The sequence below is a fragment of the Mustela erminea genome, chromosome 7, assembly GCF_009829155.1.
Source record: "Mustela erminea isolate mMusErm1 chromosome 7, mMusErm1.Pri, whole genome shotgun sequence".
Lineage (NCBI taxonomy): Eukaryota > Metazoa > Chordata > Mammalia > Carnivora > Mustelidae > Mustela > Mustela erminea.
In genome coordinates, this window is record NC_045620.1 from 121,760,410 (window position 1) to 121,786,681 (window position 26,272).

Sequence of the window (26,272 nt, forward strand, 5' to 3'; positions counted from 1 at the left end):
TATTTACAGGCATTGTGCCAGTGACTGAGGTCACCCAGACAAAAAAGACACCATTCGGGTCCTTCATGTGACTCTTCACTTGAAAAAGCCCGGATGTTACTTGTGGCCTTTAAAAAAAAGTGGAGGGGGCGCGTGGGGAATCATCTAAGTGTCAGACACATTGTAGGAGCTGGAAAAAGGGCTCCGAGCTGGAACAGATTCTTGGTTTCTCCGCATCCTGGACAGATGAGCTTCGTATGTCACTCAAACTCATCTCTCATCTATCGAAAGGGGATAGTAAGCAGACGATAACTGTTGCAAATCTTCAAAAAGATAACCTTTGTAAAAATGAACATGGACAAAGAAAAAAACACAAGTAGGAGGCTTATTGAAAGTGACAGCCAGGAAGATCGTCCTCTGAGGCAAAAGTCCGGCTCTTCCAATGTTCTAAACCCACGGCGGCGTGCAGCACGCGGTCAGAATACGCTCACTAAGCCTTCCGGGATGGATCAAGTTCCGCTTCCGCAGGCGGATTTTCACTGTAGGCGTGAGCGCTGGAGGGCCGACGCACATCAGCGTCGGACCTCCCTCCCGCGCATGCTCCAAAGGATAGGCGGCGAGCGGAAGGGCGGGGGAGGGAGGAGACGCTGCGGGCCGCCGGCTCGTTCGCTCTGCAGGCCAGCGCGGGAGGCGGGGGCGCGCGCGCGCACGTTCGCGCGGCCGGCTGCGTACAGTAGTGACGGCCGCGCGGGAGCGGTCACGTGACCGTAGCGGCTGCCCGTACAGTAAGGACCCAATATGGCAGCGGCGGTAGCAGTGGCAACGGCAGCAGGAGGACCGGCCGCCCCATAGACCCCCCCGCCCCCCCCGCGCACCACCCCGCCGCTTCCTCTGCTTGGGTGCTCCTCCGGCCTGACTTCCCCTTTCTCCCACCTTTCCCGGCACCGCGGGAAAAGCATCGCAGGGCAGAGCAGGCAGGGAGGGCGGCCGGAGCCCGGACACGGGAGCCTCCCAGTCAGTTCAAGACCCGACATGAGGGAAAAGGGCCGTAGGAAGAAGGGCAGGACCTGGGCGGAGGCCGCCAAGACGGTAAGGGGGAGGGAGCGAAGGGGAAGCCCGGGAGAATTTTGTTTCCTCGCCGCCTGCCGGTCGCAGGGGAAGGGAGGTCATTGGCCCAGCGACCCGGCTGAAGGGGGCACAAAACCGCGCGGAGAGGGCGGCGGTTAGTGTCGGGGTTGTGATCCCTGTGGGAATGGAGGCGCCCAGCGGAAGAGGGTCGCCGCGGGGCTGTGCTTCTCCCTGCGTCTGCAACGAGTCCCCTTGGTGTTTTGAAGCTGCCTTTCGGGGTCACGTCGCTCTCACCTCCACTCTGTGGTAGCTCCCGCCCCGGCATGGGGAAGTCTGTTGTGCTTGCACAGTAACCGGTTCTTCTCCCTTGTGCGGCTGAAGAGCCCCCATTGGATGCAGATAGGAGAAGGCTTGTGCGTGCACCCAGCCCGGGAAAGAAGAGAGGAGCGCTGGATCTTGGTAGAATTTACCCGCTATAGCAGACATGCCGCCTGACCCCGGGTCCCCTGCTCGTCTGGGCTCCCAGATCCAACGTGAGGTCACGAGGCTCTTGTTTTTGTTTGCTCTTGAAGCTGAAAGTGCAGGAGGTGTTTAGAAACGAAGTAACAGGTGGGACTTGTAGATTTTTTTTTTTTTTTTTTCAGTTTCCGTAGAGATCTACTCTGAACAAGGCAGCAATGCATGGTGGGACGTGTAGTTTACCCGGCCTTGACTTTTCCGTAGTTAAAGTGATGGTGGGTTCACGAAGTTGTAATTAGTAGGTAAAATCATCTGTTTTTCTCCCTAATTTTACATAACGGGGTTTAGAGGTAGGATTTAAGTGCTCAGTGAGACTTTTATTGTGTCGTATGAAAAAAAGGAAAAGCGTGAATGTATGTAGAAATGAAACATTAGGCGATGCAGTGGAAAAGTAATAGGACGTAAAACAGCAGCATGTTAGTATTGAAAACTGAGAAAGTGTGGAGATAATATCTTTAATGGTGAATCATGTCAGTTTTACTTGTATAATATGGAGAACCTTCCCAAATGAACCTTTTTTATATGATGTACGGCTTGTTTTTTTAAATGAGGGTTTTTTTTTCTGATTATTAAAGTAATAAATGTAAACTGGGAAATTTTGAAAAATTAAAGGAACGTATAAAGAAGAAAATAAGAAATCACTTATTTTACCCTTCAGCTATATTTGTTAATGTTTTGTTATATTACTATTCAGTCTTTTTAATATATTTCCCCACATTTGGATCCTGCTGTTTATTCAATCTTGTGCATTTTTGTAAACCCTGTGCATTTGTTTTGTAAATTTGATGTGATAGGGGATTGATGAGTCTTAAGCTTGTATTTGTTTTAGTTGGAAATGTGAAAAGTTAGTGAATTAATAAAAGCACGTTTTATTTATTGAGTGTTTTCACTTAACAGTCTCTCTTCATAGTTGTGACTGTGCTGATAGTTTCCTTCTAAAAGATAAACTCTAGAAATAATTTTTTTTGGAGGTGAGGAAATTGCTCCTTCACAGAAGGCTGTTAAGCTCTCTTCTACTTGATGAGTACCTCAAGACTTTTTCTTTTTTTTTAAAAGATGGCAGATTTAAATTATAGGTAAGCCGACCACAACCCTAATTATGTGAATTAAGTCTCTAGAATCTTAAGAGTACTTTTGAATTATGATCTCTTTGGATAAAATAGTCTAATCATTAGGAGATGGTGACAAGTAGGAAAAATTTGCATTTGCTGATTAGATTTTCCTATACTTAACATATTTGTTAATTCATAATAAACATTTCATGCCTAGCTAGCTATGCGGAAAAATAATATCTAAAAGATGGAAAGGCTCGTTTATTAAGTAGAGTACTGAGTGAGTTCTTGAAGGGGCTTGGTATTATTTGGTTCTGGCAAATGTAAGGCCTCAATCTTAGTAAAAATGAATTTTAGAAAGAGAATGCTGACACTAAAACTTGTCTTTCCCTAGTAGCCAAAATGTAAAAAATCACCTTACTCGTTTTGGTTTATCATCTGTAAAGTGAGGAATTAAACTAAATCCCTGTATTCAAAAGATTTCCATTTGTAGGAAGTCCTATTTAGAAGTAAATGTAGAGGGAATAGATAAAAGTAAATATTTAATATTTCAAAATAATGAGATCAGAAAATCAGTGATCTGGCAAATGGAAGTAACTTTGACCTAAATTAAGAAATGTTGCATATATTTATAAGATTAAGAGGACTAGGAGAAGTATATCTTAAGAAACTTATTTCATAAGCATTAAGGTCAAATGTTCTAGGAACAGTTTCAGCAAGGAAAGAATAAAGTTATTTATGAAAACAAGTTATATCTTATTTCATTGTGTTCTTGGTACATGCATTGTAGAGCTGTCTTGTTTTGGGAGCACCATTAAAACGGGGTTATATTTCTGACCAATAATATAGCAACAGATAAATACAATTAATTATAAATGAATATATCCATGTATGGTGGAAGGTAGTGTGTGGATGTGTGAGAGCTACCGATTGATGTAAGGTTATTATGAACAGTCTGAAAAAACAAGATAATAAGATTCATAATTACTGTTAAATAGTAAAATTATGCCAAGAGGCTGATTAAATAAAGTGTATAAACTGGTTCCAGTAACTAGGGACACCAGAGAGTGGGATAATAGAGTTGAGATTCCACAGAACTTGAATGTCATTCACCACATAGGACCATCTGACTGATCTTATATTTGCCCTATATAAGTACACTAGTTATAAAAAGCATTACTAAGACATTTAGTTAACAGCCACACATGTTTTAAATTTGAAGGGTGGCAGTGATGGTGATGAAATGATTTGGATCTATAGTATAGAGTTTGGTGCAGTTTGAATAGAAAAATTTGTAGTAAGCCAGAGATCTTGAGGACCATTCCACTGAACTGTGAGCACACCCAGTTACGCTCATTCTTTAAACAAAACAAAGCAAAACAAAAACCAAAACCCTTGTATCGTCTAAATATTTAATGACATCCCTGAGTAATTTAGCTGTTTTTATAAAGCAGAGCTTTTGAAATAGTACAATCTTGTTGATCCTGTTTTCTTTTTTGACTTTTCCCTTATTATGCACCACAACTAGGGAAGCATTGTCCTAAAAGGACAGGTTTGTTGTGCTTGTTAAGTGGAGGGGACAGAGAGACAGACCATAGAGTTACACACTTAGAAGTACCTTTGGATATCTTGGGAATAAGGTGATCAGGTATGAGGAGTGAAGTATGGGTGTTAGAGGTGAGGAGCACAGCAGTCTGTCTTGTATATCTTTAGCATGTGGTTTTTTGATTTAAGAAAAGGTGGCTTTCTTGGGGGGGGATGCTATCTATAGAGTTCCCTTAGTGGTTAATATTATTTTGAGTGTACATAGATTTTTATTTTTGTCATTTACCTAGAGTTATTTAACTATGGGGAACAAGATGGAAGATAGAAAATTTTTTCTGCTGGGGGCACGTGGGTGGCCCAGCATCCTGGGATCCAGTCCCGCATCTGATCAGTGGGGAGCCTCTTTCTCCCTCTCCCCACTCCCCCTGCTTGTGCTCTCTCTCTGTCCATTAAATAAAAAAAATTTTTTTTAATTAAAAAAAAATTCTGTTAGAGGAATAATCAGAGTTTAATTACTTTGTGTAGGAAGTACAAAAAATGAAAAATAACTGGTAATACAATGGGGGTGCCTGGGTGGCTCAGTGGGTTAAAGCCTCTGACTCTTGATTTCACTCAGGTTATGATCTCAGGGTTTAGTTAGATCAAGCCGTGTGAGGGGCTCCCACTAAGTCACGGAGACTGCTTGATTCTCTCTCTCCCTTTCCCTCAGCCTCAGTTGTGTGCTCAAGCGGGCATGTGCTCTTTCTCTAAAAAGAACCAAATATAATGATAAAAATATATAATGATGGGCACCTGGGTGGCTCAGTGGGTTAAAGCCTCTGCTCAGGTCATGATCTCAGGGTCCTGGGATCGAGCCCCGCATCGGGCTCTCTGCTAAGCAGGGAGCCTGCTTCTTCCTCTCTCTCCCTGCCTGCCTCTCTGCCTACTTGTGATCTGTGTCTGTCAAATAAATAAATAAATCTTAAAAAAAAAAAAAAAATATATATATATATATAATGAATAGAAAGGTGTTTAGGAAAACATCTAAACAAAATATGCTTTACAAAAAATGAAAGTCTTAGAAATTTTCAGGACCCGTGATCTTTATTGTAATTTTTTCTTAAAAATTAAAAATACAAGGGAGTCTGGGTGGCTCAGTTCCTAAGTGTCTGCCTTGGGCTTGGGTTTGATCCAGCCCCACATGGGGCTCCCTGCTCAGTGGGAAGCCTGCTTCTCCCTCTCCCACTCTGCCTGCTTGTGTTCCCTCTCTCACTGTCTCTCAGTCAAATAAGTAAAATCTTAAAAAAAGAAAAATTTCTATGCCTCTCCCAGAATTCTGTCAGGAGCTTAGAGAATAGCATCACATTTGCAGAATTCCTTGCTATTTCCTTCGATACAGATTTTTTTTCTCTTAAAAGGCTGGCTGTGCAGTTTTGCTGTTGGTGAAAGGCATTGTGTTTTCACTACAAAAAGCTGTTTGGGGGCACCTGGGTGGTTGAGTCAGTTAAGCATCTGCCTTCGGCTTAGATTATGATCCCAGGGTCCTGGGATCAAGCCCTGTGTGAAGTTCCTTGCTCAGTGGGGAGTTTGCTTCTCCCTCTCCCTCTTCCTGCTACTTGTGTGCTTGCTCACTCTTTTCACTCTCTCTAATAAAGAAATAAGTAAAATCTTAAAAAAAAATTAAAGGTTATTAGATATACTAAACTTAAAATCCTAAATTTTAGAACTCTTTATTTTATTGTATTTTTAAAAAGATTTTATTTATTTATTTGACAGAAAGAGATCACAAGTAGGGAGAGAAGCAGGCAGAGAGATGAGGGAAGCAGTCTTCCTGCTGAGCTGGGAGCCCAATGTGGGGATTGATCCCAGGACCCTGAGCCTAAGGCAGAGGCTTATTAACCCACTGAGCCACTGAGGCGCCCCATTCTATTTTTTTAAAAGATTTTATTTATTTTATTTTTTAAGCTTTTATTTATTTATTTATTTATTAAAGATTTTATTTATTTATTTGTCAGAGACGGAGAGAGATTGAGTGAGCACAGGCAGATACGTAAGTCATAGAGGCAGAGAGGCAGAGGGAGAACGTAAGACAGAGAGGCAGGCAGAGGCAGAGGCAGAGGGAGAACCAGGCTCCCCGCCGAGCAAGGAGCTCCATGTGGGACTCGATCCCAGGACCCTGGGATCATGACCTGAGCTGAAGGCAGAGGCTTTAACCCACTGAGCCACCCAGGCACCCCAAGATTTTATTTATTTACTTGACAGAGACAGCAAGAGAGGGAACACAGTGGGAAAGGGAGAAGCACGCCACCCCCCCAGCAGGGAGCCCCATGTGGGACTTGATTCCAGGACCCCGGGGTCATGACCTGGGCCAAAGGCAGGCACTAATGAGTGAGCCACCCAGGCACCCCAGAACTCTTTAAATCTGACTTAAAAACAACAGTTTTAATTGCTATGAGATTCTGTTGAAGTTGTGTAGGCTCATTCATCAAACAGAAGACTGTAAAGAGTTAATCTTTGCTGAGTCACTGTAATTAAAATGGGATTAAGTGAAAGTCTGCATACTGAAATATTGAAAATAGAGGGACCATACTGTAATTAAGTATGGTTGAGAGTTCAAATATAGCTTTCTGGACTTTTAACCCTGAATGTGGCGATATACATAAATATGTATACCTATTTATATTTTATGTACAGTTCCAAAACTTGTTTTTGGTTATGACTTATCAATGGATCTTTTTTTTTTTTTTAATTTCTTTCTTTCTTTCTTTTTTTTTTTTTTAAGATTTTATTTATTTATTTGACAGAGATCACAAGCAGGCAGAGAGAGAGGAGGAAGCAGGCTCCCTGCTGAACAGAGAGCCCGATGCGGGGCTCGATCCCAGGACCCTGGGATCATGACCCGAGCTGAAGGCAGAGGCTTCAACCCACTGAGCCACCCAGGCGCCCCTTTTTTTAAAATTTCTTTATTTGCACAGAGAGAGCACAAGCAGCGGGAGTGGCAGGGAGAGGGAGAAGCAGGCTCTCTGCTGAGCAGAGAGCCCACTAGGGGCTTGATCCCATGACCTGAACTTAAGGCAGCAGCTTGACTGACAGCATGGATGGGTTTTAATGTTATGACTTACGTATCTGCCTCATTCTCTTTAATGTTTTTTTAATATTCCATTTTTTTTAGATGTACCATCATTAAAAAATCAGTCCTTGGGCATCTGGGTGGCTCAGTCTTTAAGCCTCTGCCTTCAGCTCAGGTCATGATTCCAGCATCTTGAAATCGAGCCCCTAGAGCCCCACATTGGGGTCCCTGGTCAGTGGGAAGCCTGCTTTCCCTTTCCTAGTCCCCCTGCTTGTGTTCCCTCTCTTGCTGTGTCTCTGTCAAATAAATAAATAAAATCTTAAAAAAAAAAATCAGTCCTTGATTTTTTTGACATATAGGCCATTTATAGGTTTTTTTCCTTTAATACTTCAGTGTCTGCAAGTTGGCAGATATGTATGTATGCATGTACATTGTATGTGCATGTGCACGTGCATTTGTGTGAATGGGATAAAGTTTTTAAACTTTGAGTTTGTGCAAATTTATATTCCCCTCTAAAATTTTGAAGGTCACTGTTTTTTCCTACTTTTCTCTATTCCAAGGACTTTCTCAATCTTTACTCTTTGCCACTTTGATATACATTTCTTTTATTCCGTAGAACTTAGTAGAAATGTTCTGTATTTGTATTGTGCGACACTGTAGCCACCAGTCATATGTGGCCATGGAGAACTTGAAATGTGGCTAGTGTAAGGAACCGAATTCTGAATTTTTTTTTTAAAGATTTATTTATTTGACAGAGCAGGAGAGGGAACAGAAGGGGAAGAGGGAGAAGCAGGCTTCCTGCTGAGCAGGGAGTCCGATGCAGGGGTGCAGAGCTCGATCCTAGGACCCTGGGATCATGACCTGAGCTGAAGGCAGATGCTTAATGATTGAGCCACCCAGGTGCCCTCTGAATTTTTTTTTTTTTTAAGATTTAATGTATTTATTAGAGCGAGAGAGCATCCTCACACAAGTAGGCAGAGGGGCAGGCATAGGGAAAGGGAGAAGAAGTAGGCTTCCTGATAATCAGAGTCTGACGTGCAACTCTATCCCAGGACTCTGGGATCATGACCTGAGCCGAAGGCAGATGCTTAATGACTAAGCCACGCAGGTGCCCTGTAAATTTTAAAAAATGTTTAGTTTCAAAGGCATATCTTCCTTAAATAAAATATGTTTTACTCTGAACAAATAAGGGGAATTTAGTTTATATTTTAGTAAGACTGTGCTGGTGGAAGACAGTCTTTGTTTTTTTTTAAGTAGGCTCCATGCCCAGTGTGGGGCTTGGACTCATGACCCTGGGAAGAAGAATCAATCGCTGTATAAACTAGAGTAAGAAGAGGAGCTGTATAAGCTAAGCCACACAGATGCCCTTAAAGGCAAGAGGGGCCTAAAGGTTTACATGTTTCTATCTGCAAAGTCTAACTCACTTTTTTGCGTGAGTGCTAAGTCTTTTTTTTTTTTTCCCTCTCTTCACCTTTTTAAGTTGGAGATAAAGAAGATCCTGTTCTAACTTTCAGGAGAGCACCAATTGAATAAAGTTAGTCAACTTTAATAGTATTGTTTGCTACAAAAACTGGTCAGAGTTCTCTTGTTCTGGGAAAGAAAATTATTCCAAGATACACCATGGTATCCAAAGACTCAAAAGAGTTATGGTTGGACATGGGGAATTTTCTTTGCTGTTTTTTTTTTTCTTGCTTTAAAAAAAAAAAATATATGTTATAGAGCACGAGCACACATGCACATGGGTTGGGGGAGCAGAAAGAGAGAGGGAGAACCTTTTTTTTTTTTAAAGATTTTATTTATTTGACAGAGATCACAGTAGACAGGCAGGCAGAGAGAGAGAGAGGGAAGCAGGCTCCCTGTTGAGCAGAGAGCCTGATGCAGGACTCGATCCCAGGATCCTGAGATCACGACTTGAGCTGAAGGCAGCAGCTTTACCCACTGAGCCACCCAGGCACCCGGAGAAGGAGAATCTTAAATGGACTTTCCACTGGGCATGGAGCCCAACGTGGGGCTTGATTCCATGACCCTAAGACTACCCTGAGATTACCACTTGAGCCAAAATCAAGACTCGGGCTCTTAACATACTGAGCTCCCAGGCACCCCTTGACATTGCGAAATTTCTTTTTTTTTTTAAGATTTTATTTATTTATTTGTCAGAGATAGAGGGAGAGAGAGCGAGTGAGCACAGGCAGACAGAGAGGCAGGCAGAGGCAGGGGGAGAAGCAGGCTCCCTGCCGAGCAGAGAGCCCGATGCGGGACTCGATCCCAGGACCCCGGGATCATGACCCGAGCCGAAGGCAGCTGCTCAACAAACTGAGCCACCCAGGCATCCCAACATTGGGAAATTTCTGTAATAATTCCTACTTCTGACCTTGCTTAAGAAAGCTAAAATTGGGGGTGCCTGGGTGGCTCAGTGGGTTAAAGCCTCCACCTTTGGCTCGGGTCATGATCCCAGGGTTCTGGGATCGAGCCCTGCATCGGGCTTTCTGCTCAGCGGGAAGCCTGCTTCCTCCTCTCTCTCTGCCTGCCTCTCTGCCTACTTGCTTAAGAAAGTTAAAATTGGGGGCGCTTGGGTGGCTCAGTCGTTAAGCATCTGCCTTTGGCTCAGGTCATTGTCCCAGGGTCCTGGGATTGAGCCCCACATCAGGCTCCCTGCTCGGAGGGGAGTCTGCTTCTTGCTCTCCCACGCCCCCTGCTTGTGTTTCCTCTCTCACTGTGTCTCTCTCTGTCAAATAAATAAAATCTAAAAAAAACTAAAATTGGCTAATGGTAAATGCACATGTACTTAGTACTAGGCATCAGGGAACACTCATAAAATCTTATAGTGTCTTTTGAGTAATTTGATCCATCTTTTGGTAAAAATAATGTGGAAATAATGTTGAATGTTGTCAAATTTTCATTTGAAAATTCTTTGGCTGCTGACATTTAAAACTTGATATTTCCTTTAGAATGGACTGTCACTGGAGTTCACAGGTTGGGATGGCCCAAATCATCTTGAATCTTTAACCCACTGGTGTCTGAATTATTTAGTAGCTGGTTTAGCTATATTCAGTTTCAAGTAAAGTGCTTAGTGGTGTTAGTGACATTTCTAAATAGTAATGTAAAAATTGTGATGTGTTCTGTTGATTTATAGAGATTAATTTCCTGTATGATTTGAGTGGTTCAGACACATTTTTTTAAGAAGATTTATTTATTTTAGAGACAGAAGGGGAGGAGGGGCAGAGGGAGAGGGAGAAAATCTCAAACAGACCAAGTGTGGAGCCTGGTGCAAGGCTTGATCCCAGCACCCTGATATCATGACCTGAACCCAATCAATAGTCAGATGCTTAACCAACTGAGCCATCCAGGTGCCCCCATACAAATTTTTATATTTAAATGGATTTTACCTGTGAAATACGTTAATGTATTATGAAAGGTTTTTCTCTTCTGTATTGTGTGTATAATATAAAAAAGAGATGGATTACAAGGTAAAGGTAATAGGAAAACAGTTTTCAGATATATCATTAATCACTCAATAAAAACATGACAGGCAAAATAGGACTGCATTATTTATTTATTTATTTATTTTTAAGATTTTTATTTATTTGACAGAGAGACAGCAAGAGCAGGAACACAAGTACGGGGAGTGAGAGAGGGAGAAGCAGGCTTCCTGGTGACCAGAGAGCCTGACTTGGGGCGTGATCCCAGGACTCTGGGATCATGATCCCAGCCAAAGGCAGATGCTCAACAACTGAGCCACTGAGGTTCCCAAAATAAGACTATTTTTTTTTTTTTAGATTTTATTGATTTATTTGACAGAGATCACAAGTAGGCAGAGAGGCAGAGGGGGAAGCAGGCTCCCTGCTGCGCTGAGAACCCAATGTGGGGCTCAATCCCAGGACCCTGGGATCATGACCTGAGCCACCCAGGTGCCCCCAAAATACATATTGTAAATTATGTTTTGTTTTACATTTTTTGAATGGGAAAACTAAATGTTGTGAAGTTATTTCTTAGAAAATAAGCACAGGTTTGAGACTATTTAAATGAAAAGCCATTTAACCTCACGGACCCCATTTGCCAATTGTTTCCAAGGTGAATGTGGAATCACACAGAGAGTTAAACTAGCTCTGAACAACTCTGGGAACTCACTGAAAGATCCATCTCCTGCTTCAGGAAATTCTGCACAAAATCCTGCTCTTGACTTAGACGTTGTGAACTGCATGAAGAGGGCCATGTGGCAAGGAATGACAGGCAGCCTCCTGGAGCTGTGCGACTCCTGGCCTAGAGTCAGCAAGGAAACAGAAAGAGACTTGAAACCTGCCAGCAAGGAAGCTTGTTAGGAGGTTTGGAAAAAAACCCAAAGCCTCAGATGAGTTCACAGTCCCAGCTGATACTTTGATTTCAGCCTAGTGAGACCCTAAGTGCAAGACTCAGTTAATCCTTGCTCAGAATCCTGACAACACAGAAACAGAGATAGCTGGCTGGTGCAGCCAAAAGAGTTTGCAAGTGTTGATCTGAGGGCCCTGGATTTGAGCCCCACACTGGGTGTAGAGATCACTAAAAAAATAAATAAGCTTAAAAAACTGAGATAGTTTATTGTTTTAACCTAAGTTTCATAATTATTCATAAATAATGGCAAAATAAATTTGTGTTACAGAGGTCGTATACTAGCAAACTGTAGTAATACTCAAATTTGGTGGGGAGGGTATTATGCAGGCTTGGTCTCAGAATATTTAGCCTCGGTATTAATGGATGATGATTTTAAGGGCATTTTAAGCAGAGGGAAGAGCTGAAAAGAGGGAGAATAAAAAAAATGCAGGGCATGTTTGATGCCTGGCTAATTTACCTGTGAGTATTGTATATTGAGAGTTAACGCCAGAACAGGTAGGGTTGGGGCCAAAATGTGGAGAGTTGTAGAAGTTGGGCTGACAATAATTTTTATTCTAAAAACTCACAGAGAGTTTTTTTTTTTTTATGCAGGAGATAACATCACATCTGTATTTGAGCAGTTTGGGTCATTTTGTGAGATGAGGCTGTAGAGGGCTCTCTTGGATTAAAAGGGTTGGAGGAGGTGTACGTTTTCTTCATACCATTCAAATTTTTTTCTCTTATCTATTCTACCTACACCTATCCCATTTACAGCTCTCCAACAGAAGCCTTTACCAAAGTTCTGCTGGTCTGAAGTTCTCACACAGACAGGAAGTTGTAGAATGCTGTTGAGCACAAGAAGATGTTACTGCTCTTGAGATGAAAAAAGAAAGCAAAACTTCCCCAGTTGTTCTAGCTCATGTTGATTTTTCTTATTTCTGGATTCCTGATGACAGTTCTTCCCATACCGCTGTCTTCTGTACCCCTGGTCTTCAGGTTTGGGCAGGTGTAGAATCAGGGCTGTGTGTTGCACAACTCTTAAGAAGGAGCCATTCATACTGTATTTCAGTGAATTGTTTCCTGGAGTCAGATACTGTGGTAGCTCTGGGATGCATGATGTTCTTTGTGAAAACACCATTAAATATCGATTATTTCCCATTTTTTCATTAAAAAAATTAAAAAAAAAAGATTTATTTGACAGAGATTACAAGTAGGCAGAGAGACTGGCAGAGAGAAGGAAGCAGGCTCCCTGCTGAGCAGAGAGCCCAATGCAGGGCTTGATCCCAGAACCCTGAGATCATGACTTGAGCAGAAGGCAGAGGCTTAACCCAGTGAGCCACCCTCGTGCCCCCATTTTTTCATTTATTACTGGATTTGGTTCATATCTATTTCTTAGGTTTGTTTTCTAGCTGACAAGAGGTAGCAAATGACACAGATTTAATGAAAATGATTGTTTAACTTTCTGTGGACCTCCCACCAGGAATTTGTAGATTATTTTAAAGTTTTTTTTTTTTTTAAGGTTTTATTTATTTGACAGAGAGATAGCACAAGTAGGCAGAGCAGAAGGCAGAGGGAAGAGGGAGAAGCAGGTTCTCAGTGGGCCCCGAGCGCAGCTCCATCTCAGGACCCTGGGATCATGACCTAAGCTGAAGGTAGACACTTAACCAACTGAGCCACCCAGATACCCCTAATTCAAGGGGTTTTGAAAGTTCTATATGAAGAACAGTTAAGTTTTATGCTTTAAAGCTAATCTTAAAAATGGTGTGAGCATATTTGTGGTATGAATTCTGTATGCCTTGAAACACTTATTTGTAAATGGTTTTACTCTACTTTGTATCACTTTTAGATGTTTTCTTAGTCTGTATTAGACATTTTTTGTCAGTCTTTTTTCTGATTAATGACCTAGATGAGGTTTGATATTTCAGAAATCTACTTCACTTTATTGTTTGTGAATCTTGGTTCAGAGTTAGGATTACTATATCATTTTTCACTCTTTTGAGATTTATTATCGGAGATTGGTTAACATACAGTATTGTATGAGTTTCAGTTGTATCAGACAGCGATTCAGTAGCTATCCATCTATTTATCTATTAATTTGAAAAAAGATTTTATTTATTTATTTGACAGAGACAGACAGCGAGAGAGGGAACACAAGCAGGGGGAGAGGGAGAAGCAGGCTTCCTGCTGAGGAGGGAGCCTGATGTGGGGCCTGATCCCAGAACCCTAAGATCATGACCTGAGCCGAAGGCAGATGCTTAACAGCTGAGCTACCCAGGTGCCCTGCGATTCAATATTTATACATTTTGAAATGCATATAATTTGTCATACAAAGTTTTTACAATATCATTGACTGTATCCTCTATGCTCTACATTATATCCCTGTGTCTTATTTACTTAACAACTGGAAGATTTTACGTCGTATTTCCTTCACATACTTGGTCCCCCCCCCCCCCCCACTTTTCCTGCTGGCAACCATCAGCTTGTTGTCTAAATCTGTGGGTTTGTTTCTGTTTGTTGGTTGGGAAATCATACAGATTTGACTGTTTAGCATAATACCATTTTGGTCCATACATACTGAAATTTAAAATAAATGTATTTAGTTACAGCAAATGTAACAGGTTTCCTTTATTTTGCAAAAGTCTTATGAATTGTTTAAATTATAGAAGTAATATTTGGAAAAAATCACTTACTCGACTTTTTTTTTTTTTTTTTTTTTAAGATTTTATTTATTTGGGGCGCCTGGGTGGCTCAGTGGGTTAAGCCGCTGCCTTCAGCTCGGGTCATGATCTCAGGGTCCTGGGATCGAGTCCCACGTCGGGCTCTCTGCTCAGCAGGGAGCCTGCTTCCCTCTCTCTCTCTCTGCCTGCCTCTCCGACTACTTGTGATTTCTCTCTGTCAAATAAATAAATAAAATCTTTAAAAAAAAAAAAGATTTTATTTATTTGACAGAGAGAGATCACAAGTAGGCAGAGAGGCAGGCAGAGAGAGAGGAGGAAGCAGGCTCCCTTTGAGAGCCTGATGTGGGGCTGGATCCCACAACCCTGGGATCATGATCTGAGCCTAAGGCAGAGGCTTTAACCCACTGAGCTACCCACGTGCCCCTTACTTATTCTGCTGTTTGATACAATGTAAACGTTTTGGGATATTTCCATCTAGTCCTTTTTTTTTTTTTTTTTTTTGGTTAAGATTTTATTTATTCTTTATTTGACAGACAGAGATCACAAGCAGGCAGAGAGGCAGGCAGAGAGAGAGGAAGGGATGCAGGCTCCCTGCTGAGTAGAGAGCCCGATTCGAGGTCTGTCCCAGGACCTGGACCATGACCCGGGCAGAAGGCAGAGGCTTTAACCCACTGAGCCACCCAGGGGCCCCTCCTTCTAGTCTTTGATACGTTTTCTTCTGCTTGGTTGTAATTAGTCTCTCAGTTTCTATTCTGGTTTTTCATGTTAAAAAATACTTTTATGTGTCATTTTGTGGTGTTGCTAATAGTAACCCTTTTTTATGGCTGAAGAATATTCCATTATGTGGTTATGTCATAAATGCTCAACAGTATTAAAATGAGAAACTTAAAATGGCCACTAATGCTGTAGTGACTATCTTTTTATTTTCTACTTAGGCACAGCCCTGGTACCTCACTCCATTATTTTCATTTAGAAGTTTATTTTAAAAATTCCCATGCAGTAAAAAATTAACCTTTTTGTTACACAGTTGTGTGAATTTAGCATATGTAACCACCACCACGATAGTCAGGTACAAGCTAGGAAACTCTTCTCTTGCTGTTGTGCTGTAATTACCCTCCTCTTGCCCTGACCCTTGGCAACCAATGATATGTTCTTCATCACTAGTTTTATCTTTCTGAGAATGTTATATAAATGGTATCATATAGCATATGATCTTTGAGACTGGTTTGTTTAATTCACTCTAATGCCTTTGAGGTTCATCTGTGTTGTTTTTTGTATTAATAGTTTATTCCTTTTTCTTGCTGAGTGGTATTTCATTGTGCCAATGTGTAATGGTTTAGCCCATTCACTGTTGAGGAATGGTTTGTGCTTTTGGCAAATAAGAATGGAGTTGCAATAAATATTTGTGGGCAGATTCTCCTTTGAACGTTAAGTTTTCATTTTTCCAGGGTAAATATCCAGAAGTTGGATTGCTGCATAATTGGTAAGTGTATGTCTAGCTTTGTAAGAAACTGGGAAGCTTTCAGAGTGGCTGCATTCTCACCAGCAGTCTGTTTGAAATGTAGTTAGTCTTCACCCTTGCCAGTGCTTGGTACTGTCAGCATTTTTTTTTTTTTAAGATCTTATTTATTTATTTGACAGAGATAACAAGTAGGCAGAAAAGGCAGGCAGAGGGAGAGGGGTAAGCAAGCTCCCTGCTGCACAGAGAGCCCGATGTGGGGCTCGATCCGGGGACCCTGGGATCATGACCTGAGCTGAAGGCAGAGGCTTTAACCCACTGAGCCACCCAGGCACCCCGTCAGCATTTTTTAATTTTAGCCTTTTTTTTTTTTAATTTTATTTATTTATTTGAGAGACAGAGATCACAAGTAGGCAGAGAGGCAGGCAGAGGGAGAGAGGAAGAAGCTGACTCCCGAGGAGCAGAGAGCCCGATGTGGGGCTCAATCCCAGGACCCTGGGATCATGACCTGAGCCGAAGGCAGCGGCTTAACCCACTGAGCCACCCAGGCGCCCCAGCCTTTTTTTTTTTTTTTTTTAAAGATTTTATTTATTTATTTGAGAGACAGAGATCACAAGTAGGCAGAGAGGCAGGCAGGGAGAGAGGAAGAAGCTGACTCCCGAGGAGCAGAGAGCCCGATGTGGGACTCGATCCCAGGACCCTGAGATCATGACCCGAGCAAAGGCAGCGGCTTAACCCACTGAGCCACCCAGGCGCCCCGAGCCTTTTTTTTTTTTAAGAGATTTTTTTTTTTAAAGATTTTATTTACTTATTTGACAGAGAAAGATCACAAGTAGGCAGAGAGGCAGGCAGAGAGAGAGAGAGGAGCAGGCTTCTTGCTGAGCAAAGAGCCTGATGTGGGGCTCAGTTCCAGGACCCTGAGATGATGACCTGAGCCAAAGACAGCAGCTTAACCCACTGAGCCACCCAGGCGCCCCCCCCCCTTTTTAAAAGATTTTATTTATTTATTTGACAGAGATCACAAGTAGACAGAGAGGCAGGCAGAGAGAGAGAGAGAGAGAGAAGCAGGCTCCCCGCTGAGCAGAGAGCCCGACGCGGGACTCGATCCCAGGACCCTGAGATCATGACCTGAGCCGAAGGCAGCGGCTTAACCCACTGAGCCACCCAGGCGCCCCAGGCGCCCCTTTTAAGAGATTTTATTTGAGAGCGAAAGAGAACATGAGCAGGAAGAGGGGAAACAGACCCCAGACACCCCCACCTCCAGCAGGGAGCCTGATGCCGCAAATGATCCCAGGACGCTGAGAGGACGCTGCCAAAGGTAGACAGATACTTAACCCACTGAGCCACCCTGGCACCCCTGTTTCAGCCATCCTGAGAAATGTGTAATGGTAAATCATAGTGATTTTGATTTCCCTATAGCTTATGTTGTTGAGCATCCTTTTTTTTTTTTTTTTTAAATTTTATTTTTTAACAAAGAGAGACACAGCGAGAGAGGGAACACAAGCAGGGGGAGTGGGAGAGGGAGAAGCAGTCTTCCCGCTGAGCAGGGAGCCTGATGCAGGGCTTGATCCCAGGACCCCAAGATCATGACTTGAGCTGACGGCAGCCAATGAACGATGGAGCCACCCAGGCTCACCAGAGTGTCTTTTTTTTTCTTTTCTTTCTTTTTTTTTTTTTAAACTGAACTAAGTATCTTTATTGGGGAAAGCCAGGATTACAAGGGACAACTTAAGAGTTGGCATTGGGACCCGTTTTCTTGCCAAAGATGGGCACAGTGTTGACAAAGCGCCGGTTGTGTTGCATCTGCCACTTGGCTCAGCCTGTCTTCTTTTTTTTCTCTTGTTTGGCCACTTTGGGAGTCTGCCCTCTTACTTTCCCAGCATGGGCCAGGGAACCATGGACTTCACCTCCAAGCATGCAACCAATTACTTCCAGGGTCGTCAGAGCCTCTACTCCACACTGACCCAGGGTAGTCTCATGGTCTTAAGGCATGCCTGCCAGGAACAGTACTTGATCTTGTGGGAACAGTGCCCTCCTGCGAGGCTACATGAGCCTTGATCTGGGCGACTGTCTCCTGCCCAGTCACCCTGAGGGTGTGTAGCTCCTGGGTGCAGACAAAGAGCTGCATGTCAGAGAGAACTGTGGCCAGGGCAGCTGCTACCGTAAAAAGGGAGTCATGAACGAGGAAGAAACAAGGGTGCTGTGTCCTCACTGCCTGCTGTGGGCCATGTCACTCTCGAACATCTTTCCACGTGCTTATTTTCCAAATTTGTATCATCTTTGGTGAAGTGTCTGTTTAAGTCTTCTTCCCACTGTTTAAGTGGGTTGTTTATTGTTCTTCTGATGGTACTAGAATTCTGTATGTATTCTGGGTACAAATCCTTCGCTGGATATGATTTGTAGATACATTTTTTTTTTTTTCCTAATTACAGGGGAACGCATTCCGTCTTCGATTGTTAAGTGTACTAGCTATAGGATTTTTGTAAACACTTACTGTCGGGTTCAGGAAGCTCCCTTTTATCTTTAGTTTACCAAGAGTTTTTGTTATGAGTGGATGTTGGGTTTTGTCTGATGCTTTTTCTGACTCAGTTGCCAAGATCATTTGCTTTAAAGTTTTAGACTATTATTATGGTGGATGACATTGATTTTCAAATTTTGAATTGGCTCTGCAGTCCTTGGGGAAAAAATAATTCACCTGGTGGTCGTGGTTTATTATGCTTTTTTTTTTTTAAGATTTTTATTTATTTATTTGATAGAGATCACAAGTAGGCAGAGAGGCAGGCAGAGAGAGAGAGGGAAGCAGGCTCCCCGCTGAGCAGAGAGCCTGATGCGGGGCTTGATCCCAGGACCCTGAGATCATGAACTGAGCCAAAGGCAGAGGCTTAAACCACTGAGCCACCCAGGTGCCCCTGTATTATGCTTTTTATATATAATTTATATATAGCTGGATTTGCCAGTATTTCTTTGAGGACATTTACAGTTCTGTTCATGAGGGATATTCATCTGTAGTTTTCTTCTATCATCGTTTTTTTTTTTTTTAATATTTTTTTTATTTATTTGACAGACAGAGATCACAAGTCGGCAGAGAAGCAGGCAGAGAGAGAGGAAGAAGCAGGCTCCTTTCTGAGCAGAGAGCCCGATGTGGGACTCGATCCCAGGACCCTGGGATCATGACCTGAGCCGAAGGCAGAGGCTTAACCCACTGAGCCACCCAGGCGCCCCTCTTCTATCATCTTTGTCTGGGTTTTGATACCGGGATAATCCTGGTCTCATAAAAATCAGTTAAGAAGTCTCCCTCCCCTATTCTTTTATCATCATTACTAGATCAGTATTTGTGGATTCATCTATTGCTAAAATTTACTCTTTTGTTTTTTCTTCTTCTTCTTCTTCTTCTTTTTTAAAATTTATTTATTTGACAGAGAGAGAGATAAGTAGGCAGAGAGGCAGGTGAGGTGGGGGGACAGGCTCTCTGCCGAGCAGAGAGCCCTATGTGGGATCGACCCCAGAACCCTGGGATCATGATCTGAGCCAAAGGCAGAGGCTTTAACCCACTGAGCCACCCAGGTGCCCCTATTTTATTTGTTTGAGAGAAAGAGAGAGTGAGAGCACTGAAACAGGGAGCGGGAGAGGGAGAAGTGGGAGAGCAAGAGGGAGAAGCAGGCTCCCAGCTGAGCAGGCAGCCTGATGCAGAGCTCGATCCCAGGACCCTGGGATCATGATCTGAACCAAAGGCAAACACTTAACTGACTGAGCCACCCAGGTGCCCCTTATTTTTTATTTTTAGGGAGTGTGAGCAGCCTGGTAGGGAGGGAGACAGAGGGAGAGGGAGAGCGAGTCTTAAGTAGGCTCTGATGTAGGGCTTGATTTCATGACCCTAAGATCATGACCTGAGCTGTGGTCAAAAGTCAGAAGCTTAAGAGACTAAGCCACCCCAGACACCCCCTAAAGTTTATGCCTAACACTGGAAACAGTACTCATGACATTTTTGTGTTCATCCATGGATGTGGACGGTGTGGCAAAAAATTTGACTCACCTAATGTGGACATTCCCACCTGAGGTCTCTGCTTTGTGACCTTTGTGAAATTGTGTCCTTTTTGTGGCCTATTTAGTGCCTTGGCTTTTGCATTTTTGTTGGTGCTCTTACTGTTTAAAATGGCCCCCAAGTGTAGTGCAGAAGTACTATCTGGTATTTATTTGTTTTTTTTAAATATTTAAAAAAATATTTTATTTATTTTATTTGACAGATAGAGATTACAAGTAGGCAGAGAGGCAGGCAGAGAGGCAGGCAGAGAGAGAGAGAGGAGGAGGAAGCTGGCTCCCTGCTGAGCAGAGAGCCCGTCGCAGGACTCGATCCCAGGACCCAGAGATCATGACCTGAGCCGAAGGCAGCGGCCCAACCCACTGAGCCACCCAGGTGCCCCTGTTTTTTAAAAATATTTTATTTATTTATCTGACACGGAGAGAGAGATCACAAGTAGGCAGAGAGGCAGGCAGAGAGAGAGGGAGAAGCAGGCTCCCCTCTGAACAGAGAGCCTGATGCGGGGCTTGATCCCAGGACCCTGAGATCATGAACTGAGCCAAAGGCAGAGGCTTAATCCACTGAGCTACCCAGGCACCCCACTATCTAGTATTCTTAAGTTGAAGAAAGCTGTTAAAAAAAAAAAAAAAGCAAAAAGCTGCGATGTTCCTAATGGAGAAATTGCCTGTGTTAGATAAGCTTTATATAGGCAAGAGTTTTACAGTGCTGTCGGCCATGAGTTCATTGTTAATGCATTATTAACATGTATTAAATAAAATATCTTCAAATATAAGCACATAAGATCAAAGTTATACTGATTGTTGACAAAAATGTGAGCAGTCTTTCAGGAACCTCTGTTTCCTCCAGGAGCAGTGGTTCAGTATTTGTTAAATAGTGTTTACAGTGACTTTATGGAACATTACTGTTGTGAATAGTGAGAATGGATAGTTTGTAGAACTGGTGTTATTTCTTTTGTAAATACTTGCTAGCCCTCACCAGTGAAAATTTCCGGGTCTGGAGACTTCTTTACAGTTTTGTAACTATGAATTCAATTTCTTATATAGTTACAGGACCTTTTTTTTTTTTTAAGATTTTATTTATTTATTTGACAGAGAGAGAGAGATCAGAAGTAGGCAGAGAGGCGGGCAGAGAGAGAGGGGAAAGCAGGCTCCCTGCTGAGCAGAGAGCCCGATGCGGGGCTCGATCCCAGGACCCTGGGACCATGACCTGAGCCGAAGGCAGAGGCTTTAACCCACTGAGCCACCCAGGCGCCCCTAGTTATAGGACTATTAAGATTATCTCTGTCCTCTTGAGTAGGTTTTAGGAGTTTGACCAATTACCCCATTCATTTAAGTTGTTGAATTTATGTCTCTAGAGTCTTTTTTGTAGTATTCCTTTACTGCTTGTGGAGTCTGTAGTGATACGCCTCTTTATTCCTGATACTGGTAATTTGTGTCTTTTCTTTTTTTCTTTGTTCCTTTTATTAGAGGTTTATCAGTTTTATAGATCTATTGAAAGAACAGCTTTTGTTTTTTCTTTATTTTTCTGTTTTTCTGTTTTCAGCCTCATTGATATTTACCTGTTATTTTTGTTACTATTAGCAGTCACTTTCCATTCTCTCCTCTCAGCCTCTGGTAATAACTAATCTACTTTCTATATCTGAGTATTTGCCTCTGTTGGATTCTTCTGAATGGAATGATACAATAAATATGTGGCCTTTTGTGTCTGACTTCTTTTATGTAAGATAATGTTTTCAAAGTTCATCTGTATTGTAGCGTGTCCTTTTTATGGCTGAATAATATTTCATCATATGGATATACTCCCTTTTATCTATTCATTAGTTGATAGCCATTTGGGTTGTTGCCACTATTTGGCTATTGTGAATAATGCTGCTGTGAACATTTCATGTACAACTTTTTGTATCAGCAGTGCTAACCCTGTTTCAGCCCACATTTCCCTGCTGCGTGTGGTTGCTGGAGACAACACTCCTGCCCTGCAGAGTGTGCTAGAGAATGCCAGCAGAAGAGAGGACTTTGTGCAGAGGGAGCAAAATTGAAAAAGAACCAAAACACCTCTTTTTAGTTTTTTCTTTTTGGTTTTTAAATTCTTTTTGTTATGTATCTAGGAGTGGAATTGCTAGGTTGTTAGCTCTATGTTTAACTTTTGGGGAGTTTCCGAACTGTTTGCCATCTATTTGTTTACATTGTTACCAGCAATATTTGAGGATTCTAATATCTTCACATCCTTGCCAACCCTTGTAGTTTTCCTCTTTTTTTTTTCTTTTAATAATCATAGCCATTCTAGTGGATGTGAGCTGGTATCTCATTGTGGTTTTGATTTGTATTTTCCTAATGAATAAATGACATTATTCATGTATGTGTGTGTGTGTGTTTTTTTTTTTTTTTTAGATTTCATTTATTTATTTGACAGAGATCACAAGTAGGCTGAGAGGCAGGCAGAGGCGGGTGGGGGAAGCAGGCTCCCTGCTGAGCAGAGAGGCCGATGGGGGTCTCATTCCCAGGATGTGGGGATCATTACCTGACCTGAAGGCAGAGGCTTTAACCCACTGAGCCACCCACATGCCTCTCATGTGCTTTTTTGAAAGGTGCTTTTTATAGCATCCTTTTATCTGTTTACTGACCACTGTCTATCTTCTTTGGAGAAATGTCTATGCGTATCCTTTGCCAATTTTTTTCCCCTTTTCTCTTTTTTTAATTGGGATATTTGTCATTTGTTGGTTTGTAAGAGTTATTTGTAGATATTGCATAGAAGTCTCTTTTTCTTTAAAGATTTAATTAATTTATTTATTTTTAAAGATTTTATTTATTTATTTGACAGACGGAGATCACAAGTAGGCAGAGAAGCAGGCAGAGAGAGAGAGAGGAGGAAGCAGGCTCCCCGCTGAGCCGGAAGCCCGATGCTGGGCTCGATCTCAAGCCCCTGGGAGCACACAACTTGAGCTGAAGGCAGAGGCTTTAACCCACTGAGCCACCCAGGTGCCCCTTATTTGTTTGACAGGCAGAGAGGCAGGCAGAGAGGGGAAGGGAAGCAGGCTCCCTGCTGAGCAGAGAGCCCAATGCAGGCCTGGATCCCAGGACCCTGAGACCATGACCTGAGCCGAAGGCAGAGGCTCAACCCACTGAGCCACCCAGGCGCCCCTTCTTTTACTTTCTTGATCTGTAACATAAAAAAATTTAAATTTTGAATAAAGGTTTTGTCCCTCCCCCCAATCATTAGTTAATTTCTGTTTTTCTGTTTTCATGTTCACTTCCTCTTCTGCTGTTGATTAATTCAGTGAGGTGTTTTTTTTGTTTGTTTGTTTGTTTTTGGTGGTTTTTCAGTTTTAAAATTTCCATTTGATTCTTCTTTATATTCTACTTTGTATCTTCCTCTTCCTTCAAGAGTGTTTTACCTTTACTTGGAGCATTTTTATAAACCTGCTTTTAAGTCTTTGAAACATTTTACTCATCAGCATTATCTTTTTGCTTCTATCTTTTGATTTTCTTTTCCCAAACAAGTTGAGATTTTTCTGGGTCTTGCTATACCAAGTACATTTATTTATTTATTTTTTAAAAAAGATTTTATTTATTTATTTGACAGAGATCACAAGTAGGCAGAGAGGCAGGTGGTGGGGGGGGGGCGGGAAGCAGGCTCCCTGCTGAGCTGAGAGCCCCATGTGGGGCTTGATCCCAGGACCCTGAGATTATGATCTGAGCTGAAGGGGGTGGCTTAACCCACTGAGCCACTCAGATGCCCCAATACCAAGTCAATTTAGATTGTAATTGATACTCTTTATCTTGTTTCAATTTTATGGAGAATGTTAATAGTTTTGTTTTAGTGAACAGTTGACTGAATTGTGTTGAGGCTTCAAGTTTTCACCAGCCTTCTGTGGGTTGTTTTAATGTCAGTTAAGTCTTCAAAGACTTTTAACTGCCATTTGGATTTGTCCTTTGTGTGAACCATCATAGCATTTGGGATTTGGGTGGTGGGTTGTGAAACTATGGCCTGTGGGCCAGATCTAGTTCACTGCCTATTTATAAGTAAGATTTTATTGGAACACAGCCATGCCCACTTGTTTGTATTTTTTGTGGCTGCTTTCATACTTTAGTGGTCACAGTTGTGACATAGAATGTTGGGCCTACAGAACCTAAAATATTTATTGTTTGGCCCTTCATAGAAAAGTTTTGCTAACCCTATTCTATCCTATAGTTCTGTTCTCCGCTGTTTCAGTATCCAGTCCACGCACATGTAACTCAGGTGTTAGTTGAGGAGTTCGTTCACAACTTTAAGGGGTCACTTTCTTGAGTTCTTTTGTTTGATTCCTTGGAACTCCGGTTTCTCATCTTTGGCCAGAAATTTTCTTTATTCCACTCTGTTTTTCCTGCAGCTGTGTCCCCTTTGGGCCAAGGAACAGGAGATGAGAGATTAAAAGAGCAATGGGGTTTGTCTCATTCTCTTGATACCATAACACCTTAGGTAAGAAGGGGAAGGTTTGGGCGCCTGGGTGGCTCAGTGGGTTAAGCCGCTGCCTTTGGCTCAGGTCATGATCTCAGGGTCCTGGGATTGAGTCCCGCATCGGGCTCTCTGCTCAGCAGGGAGCCTGCTTCCCTCTCTCTCTCTCTCTGCCTGCCTCTCTGACTACTTGTGATTTCTCTCTGTCAAATAAATAAATAAAATCTTTAAAAAAAAAAAAAGGGGAAGGTTTCCTCCTTTCAGAGTTTTACACGCCTACTTAACTCTGTGGCTGTTGTTGCCACAGAATTACTTGGGGTATGAGAGAAGAAGGAAAATTAAAAATGAAGGAAAGACATAAAACATAAAATACTTTGTTGCTGAGCATTAGGAAACTCCATCCTAATGGAACCATCTACATTGATGCCTGTATCCACGTGTTGGGCTTTGTTGAGTTCAGATTGAGAGACAGTGGAGGGAAATATTTGCTAAACTCATTGCCAGTTGGTGGTATTTTGAAGTCTGGTCTTCTCTAGGCTTTCTGCTACCATTCACTTTGTTGTATTTGATTTGTTATTATTATTTTTCTTAAGATTTTATTTATTTACTTGACAGATAGAGATCAACAAGTAGGCAGAGAGGCAGGCAGAGAGAGAGGAGGAAACAGGCTCCCCACTGAGCAGAGAGCCCGATGCAGGGCTTGATCCCAGTACCCTGGGATTATGACCTGAGCAGAGGCTCAGGGGCTTTAACCCACTGAGCCACCCATGGGCCCCTGATTTGTTAATATTTTGTTAAGGATTTTTTGCATCTATGTTAATGAGATATTGATCTTTAGTTTTTTTTTTTTTTTTTTTTTTTTTGGTTCTGGTTTTGGTATTAGAGTATCGCTGGCCTCAGAATGAGTTAGGAAATACTCCTGCATCTGTCTTCTGGAAAGGATTGTAGAGAATTGATGTAATTTCTGCCTTACATGTTTGGTGGGGTGTCTGGATGGCACAGTTAGTTAAGCTCTGCCTCTTGGTTTTGGCTCAGGTCTTGATCTCAGTGTTGTGAGATTGAGCCCCGTGTACAGCTCAGTGTTGAGTGCAGAGTCTGCTTAAGATTCTTGCTCTCCCTCTCCCCCTCCTGCTCTCTGTCTTGAATTGCCTGGTGTTTTCTGTTTTGGAAGATCATTCATTCATTCATTCTTTAGGATTTTACTTATTTATTTGAGAGAGAGAGAGAGACAGAGATAGAAGAGAGCATGAGCATTGAGGAGAGAGAGAAGCAGGCTCCTGCTGAGCAGGGAGCCCAATGTGTGGCTCTGTCCCAGGAGCCTGGGATCATGACCTCAGCTGAAGGCAGACACCTAACCTACTGAGCCACCCAGGGACCCCTATTCTATTTCTTTAAAAGATACAGGCCTATTCAGATTGTCTTTTTCTTCTTGCTGTGTTTTGACAGATTATGCCTTTCAGGGAACAGGTTTCATTTCATCATCAAGGTTATCAAATTTGTGGCCATTGAGTTGTTCATTACGTTCTTTTATTACAGTTTCAGCATCCGTGGAATCTGTAATGATGTCCTCTCTTTTACTTATGATACTAATAATGTGTGTCTTCTTTTTTTTCTTAGCTGTAGGTTTATTGATTTACTGATTTTTCAGAGGACCAGCTTTTGGTTTTACTGATTTTCTCTATGATTTCCTCTTTTAAGTTTCACAGATTATTGCTCTCATTTTTTTTTTTTTAAGATTTTATTTTTATTTATTTGACAGACAAAGAACACAAGTAGGCAGAGAGGCAGGCAGAGAGAGAGGAGGAAGCAGGCTCCCTGGCTGAGCAGAGAGCCTGATGCGGGGCTCCATCCCAGGACCCTGGGATCATGACCTGAGCCGAAGGCAGAGGCTTTAACCCACTGAGCCACCCAGGCGCCCCTATTGCTCTCATTTTTATTACTTCTTGTCTCTTTTTTTAAGATTTTATTCATTTGTTTATTTTCTTAGACATTTATTTATTTCAGACAGAGAGAAGGGAGCAAGGAGGGGGAGTGGCAGGTAGAGCAGGCCAAGCAGTCAGAGGGAGAAGCAGGCTCCCCACTGAGGAAGGAGCCAGAAGCGGGCCT

The 26,272-nt window shown here is 42.4% G+C and overlaps 1 protein-coding gene and 1 pseudogene across 3 annotated transcripts in view; one reads left to right on the forward strand and one right to left on the reverse strand.

Moving 5' to 3' along the window:
- Nucleotides 1-623: 623 nt before the first annotated feature.
- Nucleotides 624-26,272, forward strand: part of ASXL2 (ASXL transcriptional regulator 2) — a 130,653-nt gene continuing 105,004 nt past the window's right edge. For 2 of the 3 annotated variants that reach the window (XM_032353110.1, XM_032353112.1), the window contains exon 1: nucleotides 624-1,068. In XM_032353110.1, the coding sequence (XP_032209001.1) occupies nucleotides 1,012-1,068 (57 nt within the window). In that variant the 5' untranslated portion in view covers nucleotides 624-1,011. The remainder of the gene's footprint in view (nucleotides 1,069-26,272) is intronic. The other variant, XM_032353111.1, reaches the window with a different exon arrangement.
- LOC116596093 lies at nucleotides 17,410-17,853 on the reverse strand (annotated as a pseudogene).